Here is a 14,213-nt window from a genome sequence, read left to right as displayed (position 1 = left end):
TATATATATATATATATATATATATATATATATATATATAAAAGTTAGAATTTGAAAAGAAGTCATCAAGGTCTGCTTGTTTTAGTTCTGTCATGAATGGGAGGATCCTCATCCAAGACGGCTGCACTCTGGGACATGTTCTCCAACAAACCAACAGTAAAATGATGGAGTCTACTTATAAATGTCAATATGACAAAATAATTTACACATAAAATTCTAAAAATGTGTGCGATCGATGGATTGCGTCCTCTACATGCTAAATGTGGATAAAATGCACTGCACGATCAACGGATTCTCAAATAACAAATTTATGATTCGCGCACCACAATCGCTAGATCGTGCAAATCACTCAAAGACTATTTAAATGTGTGTCTATGAGACTACTTGTATATAAGGCTACCGTTATACGTCCATATGTCTTAGTGTCTGTCTCTGTGTGACTAACTGTATATGTCTATGAGTTTACTTGTGTATGTCTGTGTGTCTACTTCTATATATCTATTGTGGAAAAACTTGTTGGATGACAGCAGATGAGTGGACTCTAGTCCTGACGGCTTTATATTTCGGTCCTCTTCAGACGGACAGACTCGTGCCACCACTACAGACGAGCACGAGCCGGTTCGTAAAGTTTTATTTATTGGGTTTTTTTTTTCGTTCGTAAAGTTTTAATCCACCGGAAAAGACACGTTAGCTCACGCGCTAAACGTGAAGCTAACACGTCCTTGCAGGGGACAGACGTTCGTTCACGTGTTTTACTGGGATTATTGTGGTCGGAGAGAGACTCCGACAGAACCTCAAATTCGTGTTTTGGTCTCCAGAGTGAACAAAACGACGTTTCCAGGCTGTTAGAATGTAAACAGAGTTAGCATCATGCTAAGTGTCAATGACTTCCGGGTAGCGTCACTTTGGAATTCAATCACTTCCGGTTCTTGTGTCCAGGCGCGCGCTGAGACTGGGTGCGCGGGGTCAACCCGGGGCACCTGGTGCTCATGTGTTGTAACAGTAATGATCATAGATATCTTATAGAACACTAGATGCCTCACGGCAGATTCCACGACGTCCGCAGAGGTCGGCCATCTTTGTACGGGAAAGCTGTCAGAGTTTCTGTGGAAAGTTGGTGATCTGTGCAGACTTTTATACTCTTATTTCACTGAATTTTCTTAATGGAACATCTTAAAGCACTATAAGGTAATTGCTGTTGTGACTCTGAGTTATATAAAAATTGATTGATCAAGAGATTGACTCAGTTGCCTTTTATTCGTTTAGCTAATTACATTGTGACTGTAATTCCATTATTTGACTCGAGACTTTCTGAGCTCCTTTCATACGTTTTTACAATGCCTAATTAAAAAAAATTTTTTTTAAACAATGTGTTTTCTGGTGCACTATTTCATGTTTAAATAATCAATGGGGGGGCATTATACATTCACAATAGATTTAATAATGTGGAAAGTTACTGTTTAATGCTATATATTAATGAAAGATTATATAATACATTCAATATAATGAGGTTCATGAGATTTAAGTATTTCTGAAGTTTCAGGTGGGTAAATTGTTTATCTTCAGCCTCCACTACAGCCCTGCCACGTCTTAACATATTTTCACACAAAACTAAAAATATGAACATGTATGGCTTGTCTAAATTATTCATAAGTGCTATAAATATGTCTCAGTGTAAGGATTTGAACATGGAGCCTAATATGAAGAATATTATGAATATTTACAATATGATATATATTTATGATATATATTTAAGGCATGCCATACTCATCAAACATATGTCATGTCATTAACAGAGATTTGATGTTTATTACAAACCAAACCGTTTGAAAATCGGCAAAAATTTGAGCAAGTTATAGCTTGTTAAGCAGTTCATGTCTCATCAACACAATGTTATGAGCAGCCAGATTCCCGTACAAAGATGGCCGACCTCTGCAGACGTCCGACTTCATTGGCCAGCAGCGGAGACGAGGTATCTAGTGTTATATAAGATATCTATGGTAATGATAACTATTCAGGAACTTCTTTAGAACTTCTTGCGGCGCTCATATTTACATTTGACACCATGAACACTTCGCGGCTGCTGCGGACTTTAATGCACCAAGTTCCAGTTCAGAAATACTTTCTGAAAATAAATGCAAAGTGTTGCTGTTGATGAGGGGCGAAAAGCACCAGTTAGACTAACAAAATGATATAAGTGAGAAAAATGCAAAACCTCTGAAACAAAAATGCAAGAATGAGGCGTTTTGACTTGTGGAGATGTGGTCTAACTTACATTTATTCTCATTTCTGAAATGAATTAGTGTTTTGAACACTTGTGTTTAGTATATACATCATTTTTCCTGCTCGTACTCTTACTCACAGTTGGTTACTTCTTATGTCATGTGATGTACTTTCATACTTTGAATATCAGTAAGAGTAATAGTATTAAATTACTTAAATTAAGGTTGAGGGTTCGATTCCCGTGCACGGCGTCCTGCTGCACGAGCGCGATGGAGAAAGTTCGCAGGATCCTGGTGTTCGTGGGGAGAGATGGAGCCGCGCCGCAGCGAGCTCACTTCCTGCAGGTCTGTCTCGCCCTCCGGAGGTCACGTCTTCACGGACCAATCAGGACGCGGCTGACTCCATCCGTCATCCTCAGAGTCTGACTGGTTACCTCGGCAATGGCGTCGATGACGAGGTGGAGGTGAGCTGCTCGCTGGAGAAGAACCGGTTCCTTCTCCAGAACTTCCAGGACCGAGGGCCCCGGATCGTCCTCAAGGTTCCACTCTCTTCTTTACCCCCCAGTGCAATCAGCCCCCCCAGCAGGGTCCCGGTGGCAGCAGCCAGACCAAGCAAGTCCCCTCCATCTTCCTCCATTTATTTTGGGAAGACCCCAAGTCCGTCCTAGACTGAAGTGGAGATTTAGTCTCTTCAGAAAGTCCTGGACTGGTGCCGAGGCACACCCCCCCCCCCCCCCCCCCCCCCCCCCCCATTCAACATTTCCCCCCACGCTCAGATATTTCTGTTTCCCAGAGACCCGCCTTCTGCCCCATCAAGCACCTGTCAGTCACAGAGGCTGCTGCGGTTCCGCCGGACGTCCAGCAGCGAGGGGTGGACGTGGGCGTGGCCATCCTCCTGCAGACAGCCAATCAGAGAGTGCTGCTGACACGGAGAACAAAGGAGCTCCGGATCTTTCCAAACGTCTGGGTCCCCCCAGGTCACAGAGGCACACACAACCACACACACATACACAGACACACACAACACACACAACACACGCACTGTGTGTTTTAATGTTCTCTCTCTCTTTGGTTCTCAGGCGGCCATGTTGAACAGGATGAGACGGTCAGTGAAGCTCTGGAAGGTTTGGCTTTTTTCCATGAAACATCAGTAAACTGTGTGTGTGTGTGTGTGTAGCTGCTGGATGCAGGTCTGAGGGAGCTGGAGGAGGAAACTGGACTCAGACTGGACCCACATCATGTTTCCTCGGAGGTTCTGGGACTGTGGGAGGTGAGACTCACCTGGTTCCTCTGACCCGCCGGGTTCTGCTGGCTGGTTGTGTGACCGTTCACTGAAACAAGACGGCTTCAGACATGAAAGTTTCAACTGTTTCATGGTTTGTGTGTGTGTGTGTGTGTGTGTGTGTGTGTGTGTGTGTGTGTGTGTGTGTGTGTGTGAGACAGTCGGCGTATCCTCCCATGCTGTCCAGAGGACTTCCTCACAGACGTCATGTGGTGGTCTTCATGCTGCTGCACTCCCCCCTCACACACCTGGAGCTGCAGGTAATGTGTGTGTTTTCCTGAGCCTCTCTCTGGTCTCTGGTCTCTGAGTGTGTCTCTGGTCTCTGCAGTCCTCCCTGAGTGTCTGTCCCGCTGAGGTCAGCGCCTGTCTCTGGGCCGACCCCCAGCTGGCGGGCGCCGTGGTGTCCTCAGTGGACGGTGAGGACGGCGAGGTGTGTCTGGACGGTCTTCCGAGCAGCGTCAGGTATCTGTCTCCGGCCGTCCTTCTCCCGGCGTCCTGTGGACGGCCGTCCTCTGATGTCCTCCGTGTGTCCAGCGTGTCCCAGGTCTCTGCGGACGGCGCTCTGGTCCAGTCCTCGCTGCCTCTCGCCGTCCTTGTTGGGCGGGCGCCGGCCAGCGGTCCAGATGTGGAGCGGGTCGCCACCCGGGACCAAGTTCGCCCTGGAGCTGTGGCTGAGGCGGCTGAGGCCCTGACCCCTGACCTCTGACCTCTGAGCTGCAGGAGCCCTGAAGGGCAGCCTGGATGAACGAGAAGACGTTTGAAGCTGTGACTCCTGTTGACCTTCATCCTCCAGGCCAGCAGGCGGCAGTGCAGACCAGCAGATTAGTAACGTTACTGCTTGACAGGTGGAAACGGGACTGAAATACTGTCACTGAGTAGAAGTATCTTCACTTTGCTGAATTTCTACCCATCTGAAAGTGAAAGTACGCATCTGAAACCTGTTCCTGTGAAATAAAAATGAAAAAGGACGAGTCATAAATCCAAGACGAGTCGTTCACAGCAGCTTTCAGGAGGTAGAAGGAGCAAACTTTCATCTCACAAAACGTTTTCAAGCACAATAAGTAGCACAAATGGTAAATTCTGCGCTCCATCTGTTCTTCTTCTTCACTGCAAGGCAAGGCCAGAGGAAGCAAAAGAAAGGAAAAAAATAAAACCACACAGTGGAGCAAAGTTTACTCGACTCTCCGATGTTGAGCAATATTCCTTCATGACAAACTTGTTTGTATAGAAACATAAAACACACCACGGGTCTTAAATGAAGAATGAGCACATCCGACTGCTGATATGAGAAATGTGATAAAATGTCCCGCCCCGCCGAACCGACGCCCTGAAGCACCAAACCCTCCGACGTTACGCTGAGAAGCTGCTCACCGATCCCAGCAGCACACCAGCACAGGCCAGCAGACTCCATGAGGCAGTGCTGTTCCTCCTATTTCACTTTTTCACTCAGTAACAGGATTTCCAGTGCAGCCAAGTAAAATACTTGGGTCAAACTGTACTTGATTAAATAGAAAAGCTTTTATTGTAACCATTTTAAAAAGCAGATTTACTGAAATAAAAGACTGCACCTCTTATAGGCTGATTGGGGATCAATGGGGAATCAAACCAACAACCTCCCAAACGTGAGACGACTGCTCATTGGGCTAACCAATCCTCAGGAAGCCATGGAGGTGTTCTAGGCCAGGGGTGTCCAACCTGCGGCTCTTTTGTCCCTCTGTAGCGGCTCCGTGAAGCCTTGATATCATAAAGTGTGAATATTTTATTATAGTTCCACATCACAGTGCTATTCAAAATTATCTGTGACTCTTGGCTCAAAAGGGATTCAAAAAAGGTGCAAGTAAAAATTTGAAAAACAGCTAAAACCACAGAGAAAATGGGAAAAAGGGAGACAGAGCGGCTTAAAAAACTGGGAATGTCTAGATTTCTAAAAGAAAGAAATTCCACATTGTCAGAGAAAAGCCTGCAAAACTGATGAAAAGGAGGCAAAAGGGATAAAACAGCTCCAATTTCAAAATTGTCAACAAAAAAAGCTTAAAGAGAAGAGCTGACTGTTAAAATCAGGTAAAAATAAAGAGGTTAAATGTGTTAAAAGGTTCACTACTCTGAACTGTAGTTAAAATGAATGTTCTATAATGTATCAAAACATCTAGTTTTTATATGTGAATCAAAACTAATATATGAAACTTCATGAGCTGCATCCGCCTCATTTAAAGGTTTATGGCTCCAGGTGAACTTAATTTAGTGGAAAGTCACAAAAATAACTCTTTTGGTCCGAAACATTGCAGAACCGTGTTCTAGGTGAAGGTACCTTTGAATACCTTTGAATTTAATTGTTATTGGGTTTTTCCCCGTTGTTTTTGATTATCTTTGCTCTGTCTTGTGTATTGAAGTTGTGTGTTCTAGTTTTCTTTTTTTCCTAAGGAGAAATGTCTGGAGAGATTCTGGATCAGAGGTCTGAGGTGCGGTCAACAATCCACACCTCCAGATTCTGGACTCCAGAAACAGGTACTTCATGTTCGCGCCGTTAATGATTTCCTGACGGGAGACGTGGGCCCATCAGACCCCCTCCCGCCTCGCAGCAGCGGGTCTCTGTGTGTCGAAGTGAAAGCTGTGCTGCAGGAACAGTAAAGTCCGCTGTTGACTCACTGAGGAGGTTCTGATGAGTGTCGAGTGTTTCCTCACACACACAGGAGTGTCTGCAGTGGGTTTTAATGGTTTCTCCTCCTTCTGTAAACAGATGTTTGAACTCCTCCCTCCTCTGAGCAGTGCTCAGATGTGGGACCTTCAAGGAACATATCTCAGGAATCTGTTTTATTCGTTCTGTAAAATGACTCATTAAAACCCAAATGAAACAGAAAAGTCCTTAAAAAAATAGAATTCAGCTTGTTTCCATTTTTCCTCAGGTATGAAGTGAAGGAGAACCTCTGGAGACCCCTCAGCATCCAACCAACCAGTTTAATCAACCAGTTATCACTGGTTCCAGTTAACTGTCAAAGGATCCATGAATCCACCAAAGCATCTGTGGAACCAAGAAATCCACCAAGAGACCAACCAACCAATCAATTTAACAACCACCAGATCCACCAAAGAAACAGAAAACACAAACAAAAACAAAAACACAGAAGCATCTGTGGAACCAGGAAATAAACTAAGAGACCAGCCAACAGATTACCATGAAAATCCTCCAAAAGAGTAAAGAAAAGAGGGGAAAAGAGGACAAAAGAAAGAAAGGAAGGGAAAATTAGGAAATTAAAAAAATAAATAATCACTAGCTAAGACCTGCCGTCACATGTTTAGTTTAGTTTTATTTATTTCATTGTTTGAGCAGTTCGCATTGTTCAGTTTCAAGATTTACAACAATTAAATACATATTGGCTCAAAAAAAAGGAGCAGGCTGAAGTTAAAGCTTATTTACGCCTCCCCCCATACAACCGCTGCCCATAGCACCTCCCATCCAGTGTGTGTTTGAAAAAAATAACAAAGAAGTCCAGAGGTGAGAGCGTCGAACAGTACCATGTGACCATGTTGCCAGATCGGGCGGGTTTCTGCCCCATCGGGCTTCTTTTGAACCTGTTGTGCATTTTTGGGTTGTCATTCTGTTACTTCTAGAAAAAAATTTGTTGGAGCCATCTTGGATAAAAATGGTGTCAGAAAGTTCACAAGTGATTTCAAAGGTTATTTTGACCTTTTGAAAAGACACACAGTCATGATAAATATCTTTTATAAGCCTAATGTGCTGTTTTTTCTGAACCTCAACAGGCAGGCTGGCTCCGTCATGGCGGCTGTATCGGTTTGACTTGGAAATATTTCCAGAGCATTCCGTGACCCAGAGAACACACATCTGGACTGTTGAGATGCTTTTTGCTCAAAATATAAGCAAAAGTTCCTTTTGCCACCATCTTGGATTCCATCCTGAATAACTACAAAGTGACACGAAACTTAACAAGGTTTGAATTTAACAGCCTTAAACTCGACGATGTTCCGGAGCCGCACTGCTCTGCTGGGTAAGTTTCACTCAGTTTCACATGGAATCCAATGGGTGCAGGTTTTCAGCTGCTCTTATTTTGAAAAAGCCATTTAATGCCTAAAAACTATTTTTTGACCAAAAATGACCCCCCCCCCCCCCCCCCATTTCTTCAATCTGTTTGAGGACTCATTAAACCCAGTGTCTAAAATATGAGACAGGCCATGTTCCACTCCCCCAGATGATTTTCTCAAAGAGACCTTAAAATAATCAGTGACAAAGAAAAGTTTCAGCTCATGTTCATTTAAAACTTTATTTAAAAAGGGAAACAAGTACATATTCACAGAATTATTTTATTGGAAAATAAACTGATAAATACCTCAAGATGTTTAAACATTTTTTTTTTTAAATGCAATAGATTCAACAAAAAAGACATTATTATGATTGGATTGTAAAAATGTCTGATATTGATTATAAAATTGTTGAATTTAAACTTTTTTCATTTCAATTATTTGTTGTTTTTCTTTATAAAAAAGAAAGAAATCCTGACAAGAAATAAATAAAAGTGATTAATCTGCTTTCTCATTTTCAGTCATCTGGTTTCAGGTTCTGTTTCTTGTTACTGGCTGACGGAGAACGTTCCAGATGAGCTCCTCGGTTTTTCCGGATCGTCCTGAAAAACATTAAAACGCGTCTTTAGTTCCAGTCAGATGAAGGTGGACGGAGGTGAGCTGGTCCAGGAGGAAACACACCAGCGTGAATCTGATGGTTTCCAGTATGTCTGTACAGTCGAGAACCTCAGTGACTCCTCACCGCTGCTCAACACACACCCGTTCGCACACACTGCCACACACACCTGTTCACACACACTGCCACACACACTGCCACACAGCGAAGCAGTGATATGAATGATGAACCTCATTCATGCAGCCACTTCACATCTGGGCGTTGCTGAGATTTCCTCACATTCCCTGTTTGAACTTTGACTCATCAGAACTCAGAGTGTCCTTGAACACACCCCAGATACTCGACACGCCTCCAGAAAACACAGATGATTCGGAGCTCGTCGCCGTGAATTTCATCTCTTTGTTTCTGTTCGTGGTCAAAATGAAGCCACGTTGTGTGGTTTGTGTTTGTTCTGAGTCGTAAAAGGCCAGCAGGACCCCACAACTGACAACAAACACACAAACACACTGTATCACAACGTGTTATGTTGTGTTATGGTATGTTACAGTGTGGCACTGACTTAAGTAATGCCGTGTTCGGACATTGTGTTACATTGTGTTGCAATATGTCATTTTGTGTAACAGTGTTACATTGTGTTACACTGTTACATTGAGTGACAGTGTCAAAATGTGGTATGCTGCGTTACATTATGTTACATTGCACTGGAATGTGTTACATTGTGTTATACTGTGTTATATTGTGTTACAGTATTTATTATGTTGCACTGGGTTGCATTGTGTTACACTGTGTTATAATGTGACATTGTGTTACATTGTGTTACAGTGTTTTATAATGTAACACTGGGTTACATTGTGTTACAGTGTTTTATAATGTTACACTGGGTTACATTGTGTTACAGTGTTTTGTGTTGCATTGTGTTACACTGTGCTATATTGTGTTACACTGTGTTATAATGTGACATTGTGTTACAGTGTTTTATAATGTTACACTGGGTTGCATTGTGTTACACTGTGCTGTATTGTGTTACAGTGTGTTATACTGTTACATTTTGTTATATTGTGTTACAGTGTTTTATAATGTTACACTGGGTTACATTGTGTTACAGTGTTTTATGTTGCATTGTGTTACACTGTGCTATAATTGTGCTATGTTGTGTTACACTGTGTTACAGTGTTTTATGTTGTGACATTGTGTTCCACTGTGCTGCACCGAGCTGTGCTCTCTCTCTCTCTCTTACGTGCAGCTGTCCGTTGCTTGTGTTGAAGCGGTTGTGCGTGATGTACAGCGGGACGTCGTCTCTGGCCCTGAAGGAGTTGCGCAGGCTGAAGTCTCCGTAGCGCCCCCTACAGCAGCACCACCACACCAGCTGGAGACAGGAAACAACGACACATGCTGAGTTTAAACATGGTGCTGATGAGAGTTTGAGTTCAGAGTTTGATTAATCTGGATGTTGGGCTTGAGATGAAATAGCATCATGCAGACCGTTCTTAGTAAGAGATGCTAACTTCATAGTAATGCTAACCACAGAGGGCACTGTCTCATGCTAATGCTAATGTTGCAGTAAGGAGGTCTGAGTTAGCTCCTCCCCCTCTGGTGAACAGGAGCTTAATCAAATAGTAACAGAGCAGCTCTTTGTTGGAGAACACAGCTTTGAGGCATGCTAATGCTAACAGTGTGTTGACCACAGGCAATGTGGAGTGTGTATTCGGTGTGTGTGCTCACCAGTGCGAGCAGCAGCAGGAGGAGCAGCAGCAGGATGATCGAGGCCAGCACCAGCAGGGCGATGGCCCACCCGGGAACGCCGCCGCCGCCGCCGGCCGAGGGCGCCGCCGTCGTGCCTGTCGTCACCGGGGATGATGTCATCGTGCCGTTTGAGGTTACAGCCGTGGAGGAGGCGTTCTGCGTCGCCGCCGGATCACTGCTGGTGTTGAGAGGGGTGGCTGGTGTCACCGCCGTGGCGTTAGCGGTGATGGCGGTGGAGTTAGCCGGACCAGCGGTGGAGTTAGCCGTGACGGCGGTGGAGTTAGCGGTGACGGCGGTGGAGTTAGCGGTGATGGCGGTGGAGTTAGCCGTGATGGCGGTGGAGTTAGCCGTGATGGCGGTGGAGTTAGCGGTGATGGCGGTGACATTAGCGGATGTGGGAGCCACCGTGGTTTGAGACACTATGAGAAAAAGAAAAGTTAAAAGATTTTCACCAAATGTTTCAGAAACGTTTTGCTTTTTTGTCATTTTACAGTCGTAACTCATGTAGCTGTGTTCGTCCGTTTGCCTTCTGGGTCTGGAGTAAACTTCGACTAAACCTGCTACTCTGTTAATCCTGGATGTGATCTTTAAGGTTGAACTGTGGAAAAAAGCAGGTAAGAATGACACAGTATGGTGGAAACAAGAGAAACACGGCGTTAACCCAAACAGCAGGAGAATCATCACTAAAACGTCTGTAAAATAACCAGGCAGTGCCACCAAAGTCCAGTTAGCACATTTAAAGAGCTACAAACAAGAAATGAGCTGTAAATATAAAATACAGTATATATTCCAGATGTTTTTGTGTCTGTAAAAATGATTCTGATTCAAATCTGCCTTCATTTTCAGAGTATGGAACACATCCTCATGGTCTTCCATCACGATGTTGGTTTAAATTCGGCACTTCAAATGTGTTTCTCTAATTTTGTGACGTCTGTGCTGCCAGAACATGAGAGGGTCCAGAAAACCAGACGAGAATTCTTCTTTTTAAACCCCTTCACAACGGATTTAAGAAAACAACAAAACACAAAACACAGGAGAGAAGCCTGAGGATTCAGAGAACAGGAGACCATGAGAGAAGAGGTCTGGAGAACGGTTCTTACCCACGGTGGTGAAGCTGAGAGCGAGAACCAGAGCGAGCAGCGTCTCCATCGTTCTGCAGGAAATCCCGCTTGTGACAAAGATCTCAGTGTGGAGTCTGTTTCCATCCGGAGAAAAAGCCTCCTTTATACACCTGCAGCCAGGTGAGGGCGGGAGGGAGGAGGGCACTCCCATCATGCTCTGGGGCTTCTCCTGCTGCAGCAGAGCTCCACACTGTGGCCACACTCAGACTCAGCTGAGCCTCAGTGATCCACACCCAGAGTGGAGTGGAGTGGAGTACCAGAACCACTGCTGCAGGTGATCCGGTCTTTGTAGTTCTGGTATGAGAGCTGCGTCTGTACACCTGGTACTAAGACTGCGTCGCTCACATGGACCCGTTCACAGACAGTGGTTTTCAGAAGTGTCCCTGAGCCGACGCAGTGGTGTCCACCTCACGGTCATGACCACGATGCGGTGTAGCTTCTGGACCTGGACATGGTCCACCATCTGGTCCTGGTTTTCAGGCTGCTCTTCTTTTGACCTCGCCTCCTAACTCATCGCATTTTTTATTTTTCCTGTTCAGATTTTTGAATGTGCTGCTTTTTTGGTCAAATGAATTTCTGTAGGATTTGTTTGTTTGTTTGTTTGTTTATTGTTTGTTTGTTTGTTTTTAACTGACATTTCAAGCAACCTTGTGTTTCTTTGGGTCTGGTTTTCACAAAGAAGTCTCTGAGGCAGATGAACACAAACATGTTCAGAGGATTTATAACTTTATGTCTGACGGACACAGATTACAACAAGCCTGATCAGGAGCTCACAGAGTCCGGGAGAGTCCCTGGAGTCCACAAAAACATCTCACAAGACCTTTAAAAAGAATCTCTGGACCCTTCTGAAGACTTGATGTGTTGCTATGTCAGATATCTGTCTCCAGAACATAATCCTCCCAGTAGTCCTTAAACAAAGACACGTTAGCGTCGTTCTGACAGAACTGGCGTACCCGGACCAGACCTCCGGGTCCACGTAGGTGAGAAGACCAGGTAACCTCTGAGACTCGGCAGAAGAGCTTCCAGCTGAGCCAGGAACACCGCGCACACCGAGGCCAGGGCTGCGGCCGAAGATGTTGATGTTGAAGTGCAGGGCGTCGCGTCGTACGGGACGGCGTACGGTTCGGTACAGAGACCGAGCGCCTCAGGTTCAGACTCCCCGGTCCACGATCCAGGTGAGCCCTCGGCGGCGCAGCACCTCCAGGTTGGCCTCCAGTGGCTTCAGGGGCTCCCAGTCGCTGATGATGGTTTTGCCGGGCAGCAGGTTGGAGACCACGTGCCGGGTCAGGATCAGGGTCTCGGCCTGCTCCCGGCTCAGGGTCAGCGGGCCGCCCAAGGAGGACTCGCTCTCTACCGGGCCAGTTTGGAGCGAAGCTCAGCGATGAAGGGGCCGAGGTGGGCCGCCTCGCAGCACAGAGACAAGATGGCCTGCAGGGGGCGACACGGGGGCATCAGGAGGTCACAGCATGTGAGTTCAAACCACAGACTGAAGGAAATGAGAGAGCGAGAGCCAGGAGGCGGAGCCTGAGTCCGTCTGTCAGAGCTCCTGTTTCACGCACCTCCTTTGCGATCAGTCTGTACTTGGTGAGAGTCTCTGGAGTCGGTGCTTGTCCTCGAGTCAGTCTGATAGCACAGACTTCTGGGTAATGTTGGCGGACTTGGGCGATCACATGCTTCCTGAGGGCGCCCGCAATGCCCCGCCCCCTCAGATCAGGAACCACCCTGAGGCCCTGAACCACGACGGTCTGACCACCGTCCACCAGCAACGCGGACTCCAGCGCCACCTACAGGACACACAGGACACCAGATCTGATCAACACTGCAGACGACTCGTCTGTTTTAGGAGTTTTGTGAGAAAACAAGAAGATCAAATCGTCAGACAGGCGTCGGTTTCACAGATCCTGACAGGGACTGAGAGGCGTCGGCTTCAGACATTTCCTCTGGCTTTTGGTTCAGGAAATGTCCGCAGACACTGGTGTTCTGACGTGTCCCTGAATGGATGCGGTGGTTTCCTCCACAGACCTCCGCCGCCACCCAGACTCAGGCCTCCGGCCTTCTCACCACTCTCTGCTGGATCCGGCCGATGAAGACGAGGCGTCCGGGCTCCTGCAGCCAGCGGTGGAAGACGGCGCCCATGTAGTCGAGCCGTCGAAGGCGTCCCCCGCTGCAGATGTCCAGCACCTGCACCACCAGAGGGGTTTAGCTGCAGGGGAGCCCTTCTCTGACCTGCGGCTGAGCTTCCTTTGGAGAAGCCGCCGTGATGAAGGAGCACGCAGTGACCTGCTGGAAGTCGCCCTCCCCCGCCAGGCCGAACGCCACGCCGCAGGGCTCGCTCGCCGCACACATCTCCAGCAGAGGAGCTGCTTCCCCGTCAGGAAGAGGCTTCAGGACGGTCCGCCGCCCCGGCAGGAGGATGCAGAAAGAAGGAAGAGGAGGGAAAAAAAGTATATCATGTGTCAGAGGCTGTGTTCAAGATCCACAGCAGGGGTTTTCGTTCCCGGTATTGTTAAACTTCTCTGAACCGTAGTTGTAGTCATTACACACCATTTTCACCACTTTGGATTGCAGTTTTTTACTAAATCTTCTAGATTTAATCTTCTAGACATCACCAGATTTTCCATGTAAAAAAAAAAAAAAAAACCAACAAAAAAAAAACAACACAAAGGTTTGTTTGTATGTTGCCCCAGAAAGAGAGAAAGCTGAATCCAGTGTAACCCTGGAGCCCTGACTGAGAATGTGGGACACTAACTCGAGATGTTTGAGGTCAGGAGGTCGAGTGAAAACCGGCAGCCTGAAGGCGTCCACATCAGGACAGGAGCACAGAAGACATTGGAGGCATCTGAAGCCCATCAGGAACCACAAGCTGGTTCAAAAGTTTCTGAACTTTGACCCCAAAATGGGGGAAAAACTGTTCAGTAACCTCGCCATCATGATTCAAACACAGAAAGTAAAAAGAATATGAAGAGAAACACATCATCACAGTCTACCTTCTCCCTGTCTTCAACACTGACTGAATAACAGACATTATTTATATACAACAAACAAAAATGATTTTAAGGTGGTAATAAATAAATAATAAATAAATAAATAAATAATAAATAATACAATGTAATCGAAATACTTTGCTTTTTATTCTTTATTTTTCTCTTCCTCCTCCTCCTCCTCTTCCTCTCCAAACCGGAAGCAGCGTGTCC

At 45.9% G+C, this 14,213-nt stretch overlaps 3 protein-coding genes across 3 annotated transcripts; 1 reads left to right on the top strand and 2 right to left on the bottom strand.

Moving 5' to 3' along the window:
- The first annotated feature begins 152 nt into the window (after positions 1–152).
- Positions 153–4,501, top strand: nudt17 (nudix (nucleoside diphosphate linked moiety X)-type motif 17). Its single transcript, XM_030101889.1, is given in 10 exon segments — positions 153–618; positions 2,447–2,567; positions 2,642–2,761; positions 3,016–3,199; positions 3,302–3,327; positions 3,400–3,492; positions 3,666–3,764; positions 3,833–3,966; positions 4,039–4,147; positions 4,149–4,501. Coding segments are annotated over 10 exon segments (1,080 nt in total). The 5' UTR covers positions 153–472; the 3' UTR covers positions 4,197–4,501.
- A 3,541-nt stretch (positions 4,502–8,042) lies between these two features.
- Positions 8,043–11,626, bottom strand: LOC115396183 (mucin-1). The gene is made up of 4 exons (XM_030101898.1): positions 10,999–11,626; positions 9,878–10,317; positions 9,393–9,521; positions 8,043–8,141 (listed from the first exon to the last, which is right to left on the bottom strand). The coding sequence occupies exons 1-4, from the start codon at positions 11,171–11,173 to the stop codon at positions 8,088–8,090; spliced, it is 798 nt and encodes a 265-aa protein (XP_029957758.1). The 5' UTR covers positions 11,174–11,626; the 3' UTR covers positions 8,043–8,087.
- A 98-nt stretch (positions 11,627–11,724) lies between these two features.
- LOC115396187 (histidine N-acetyltransferase-like) lies at positions 11,725–14,190 on the bottom strand. The gene is made up of 5 exons (XM_030101902.1): positions 14,141–14,190; positions 13,300–13,401; positions 13,081–13,200; positions 12,579–12,803; positions 11,725–12,447 (listed from the first exon to the last, which is right to left on the bottom strand). Exons 2-5 carry the CDS (start codon positions 13,363–13,365, stop codon positions 12,370–12,372), a joined length of 489 nt encoding a protein of 162 aa, XP_029957762.1. The 5' UTR covers positions 13,366–13,401; positions 14,141–14,190; the 3' UTR covers positions 11,725–12,369.
- Between the last annotated feature and the right edge of the window lie 23 nt (positions 14,191–14,213).

The sequence above is a fragment of the Salarias fasciatus genome, chromosome 11, assembly GCF_902148845.1.
Source record: "Salarias fasciatus chromosome 11, fSalaFa1.1, whole genome shotgun sequence".
In the NCBI taxonomy this organism is placed as follows: Eukaryota; Metazoa; Chordata; class Actinopteri; order Blenniiformes; family Blenniidae; genus Salarias; species Salarias fasciatus.
This window is presented reverse-complemented; position numbering and strand designations above follow the sequence as displayed.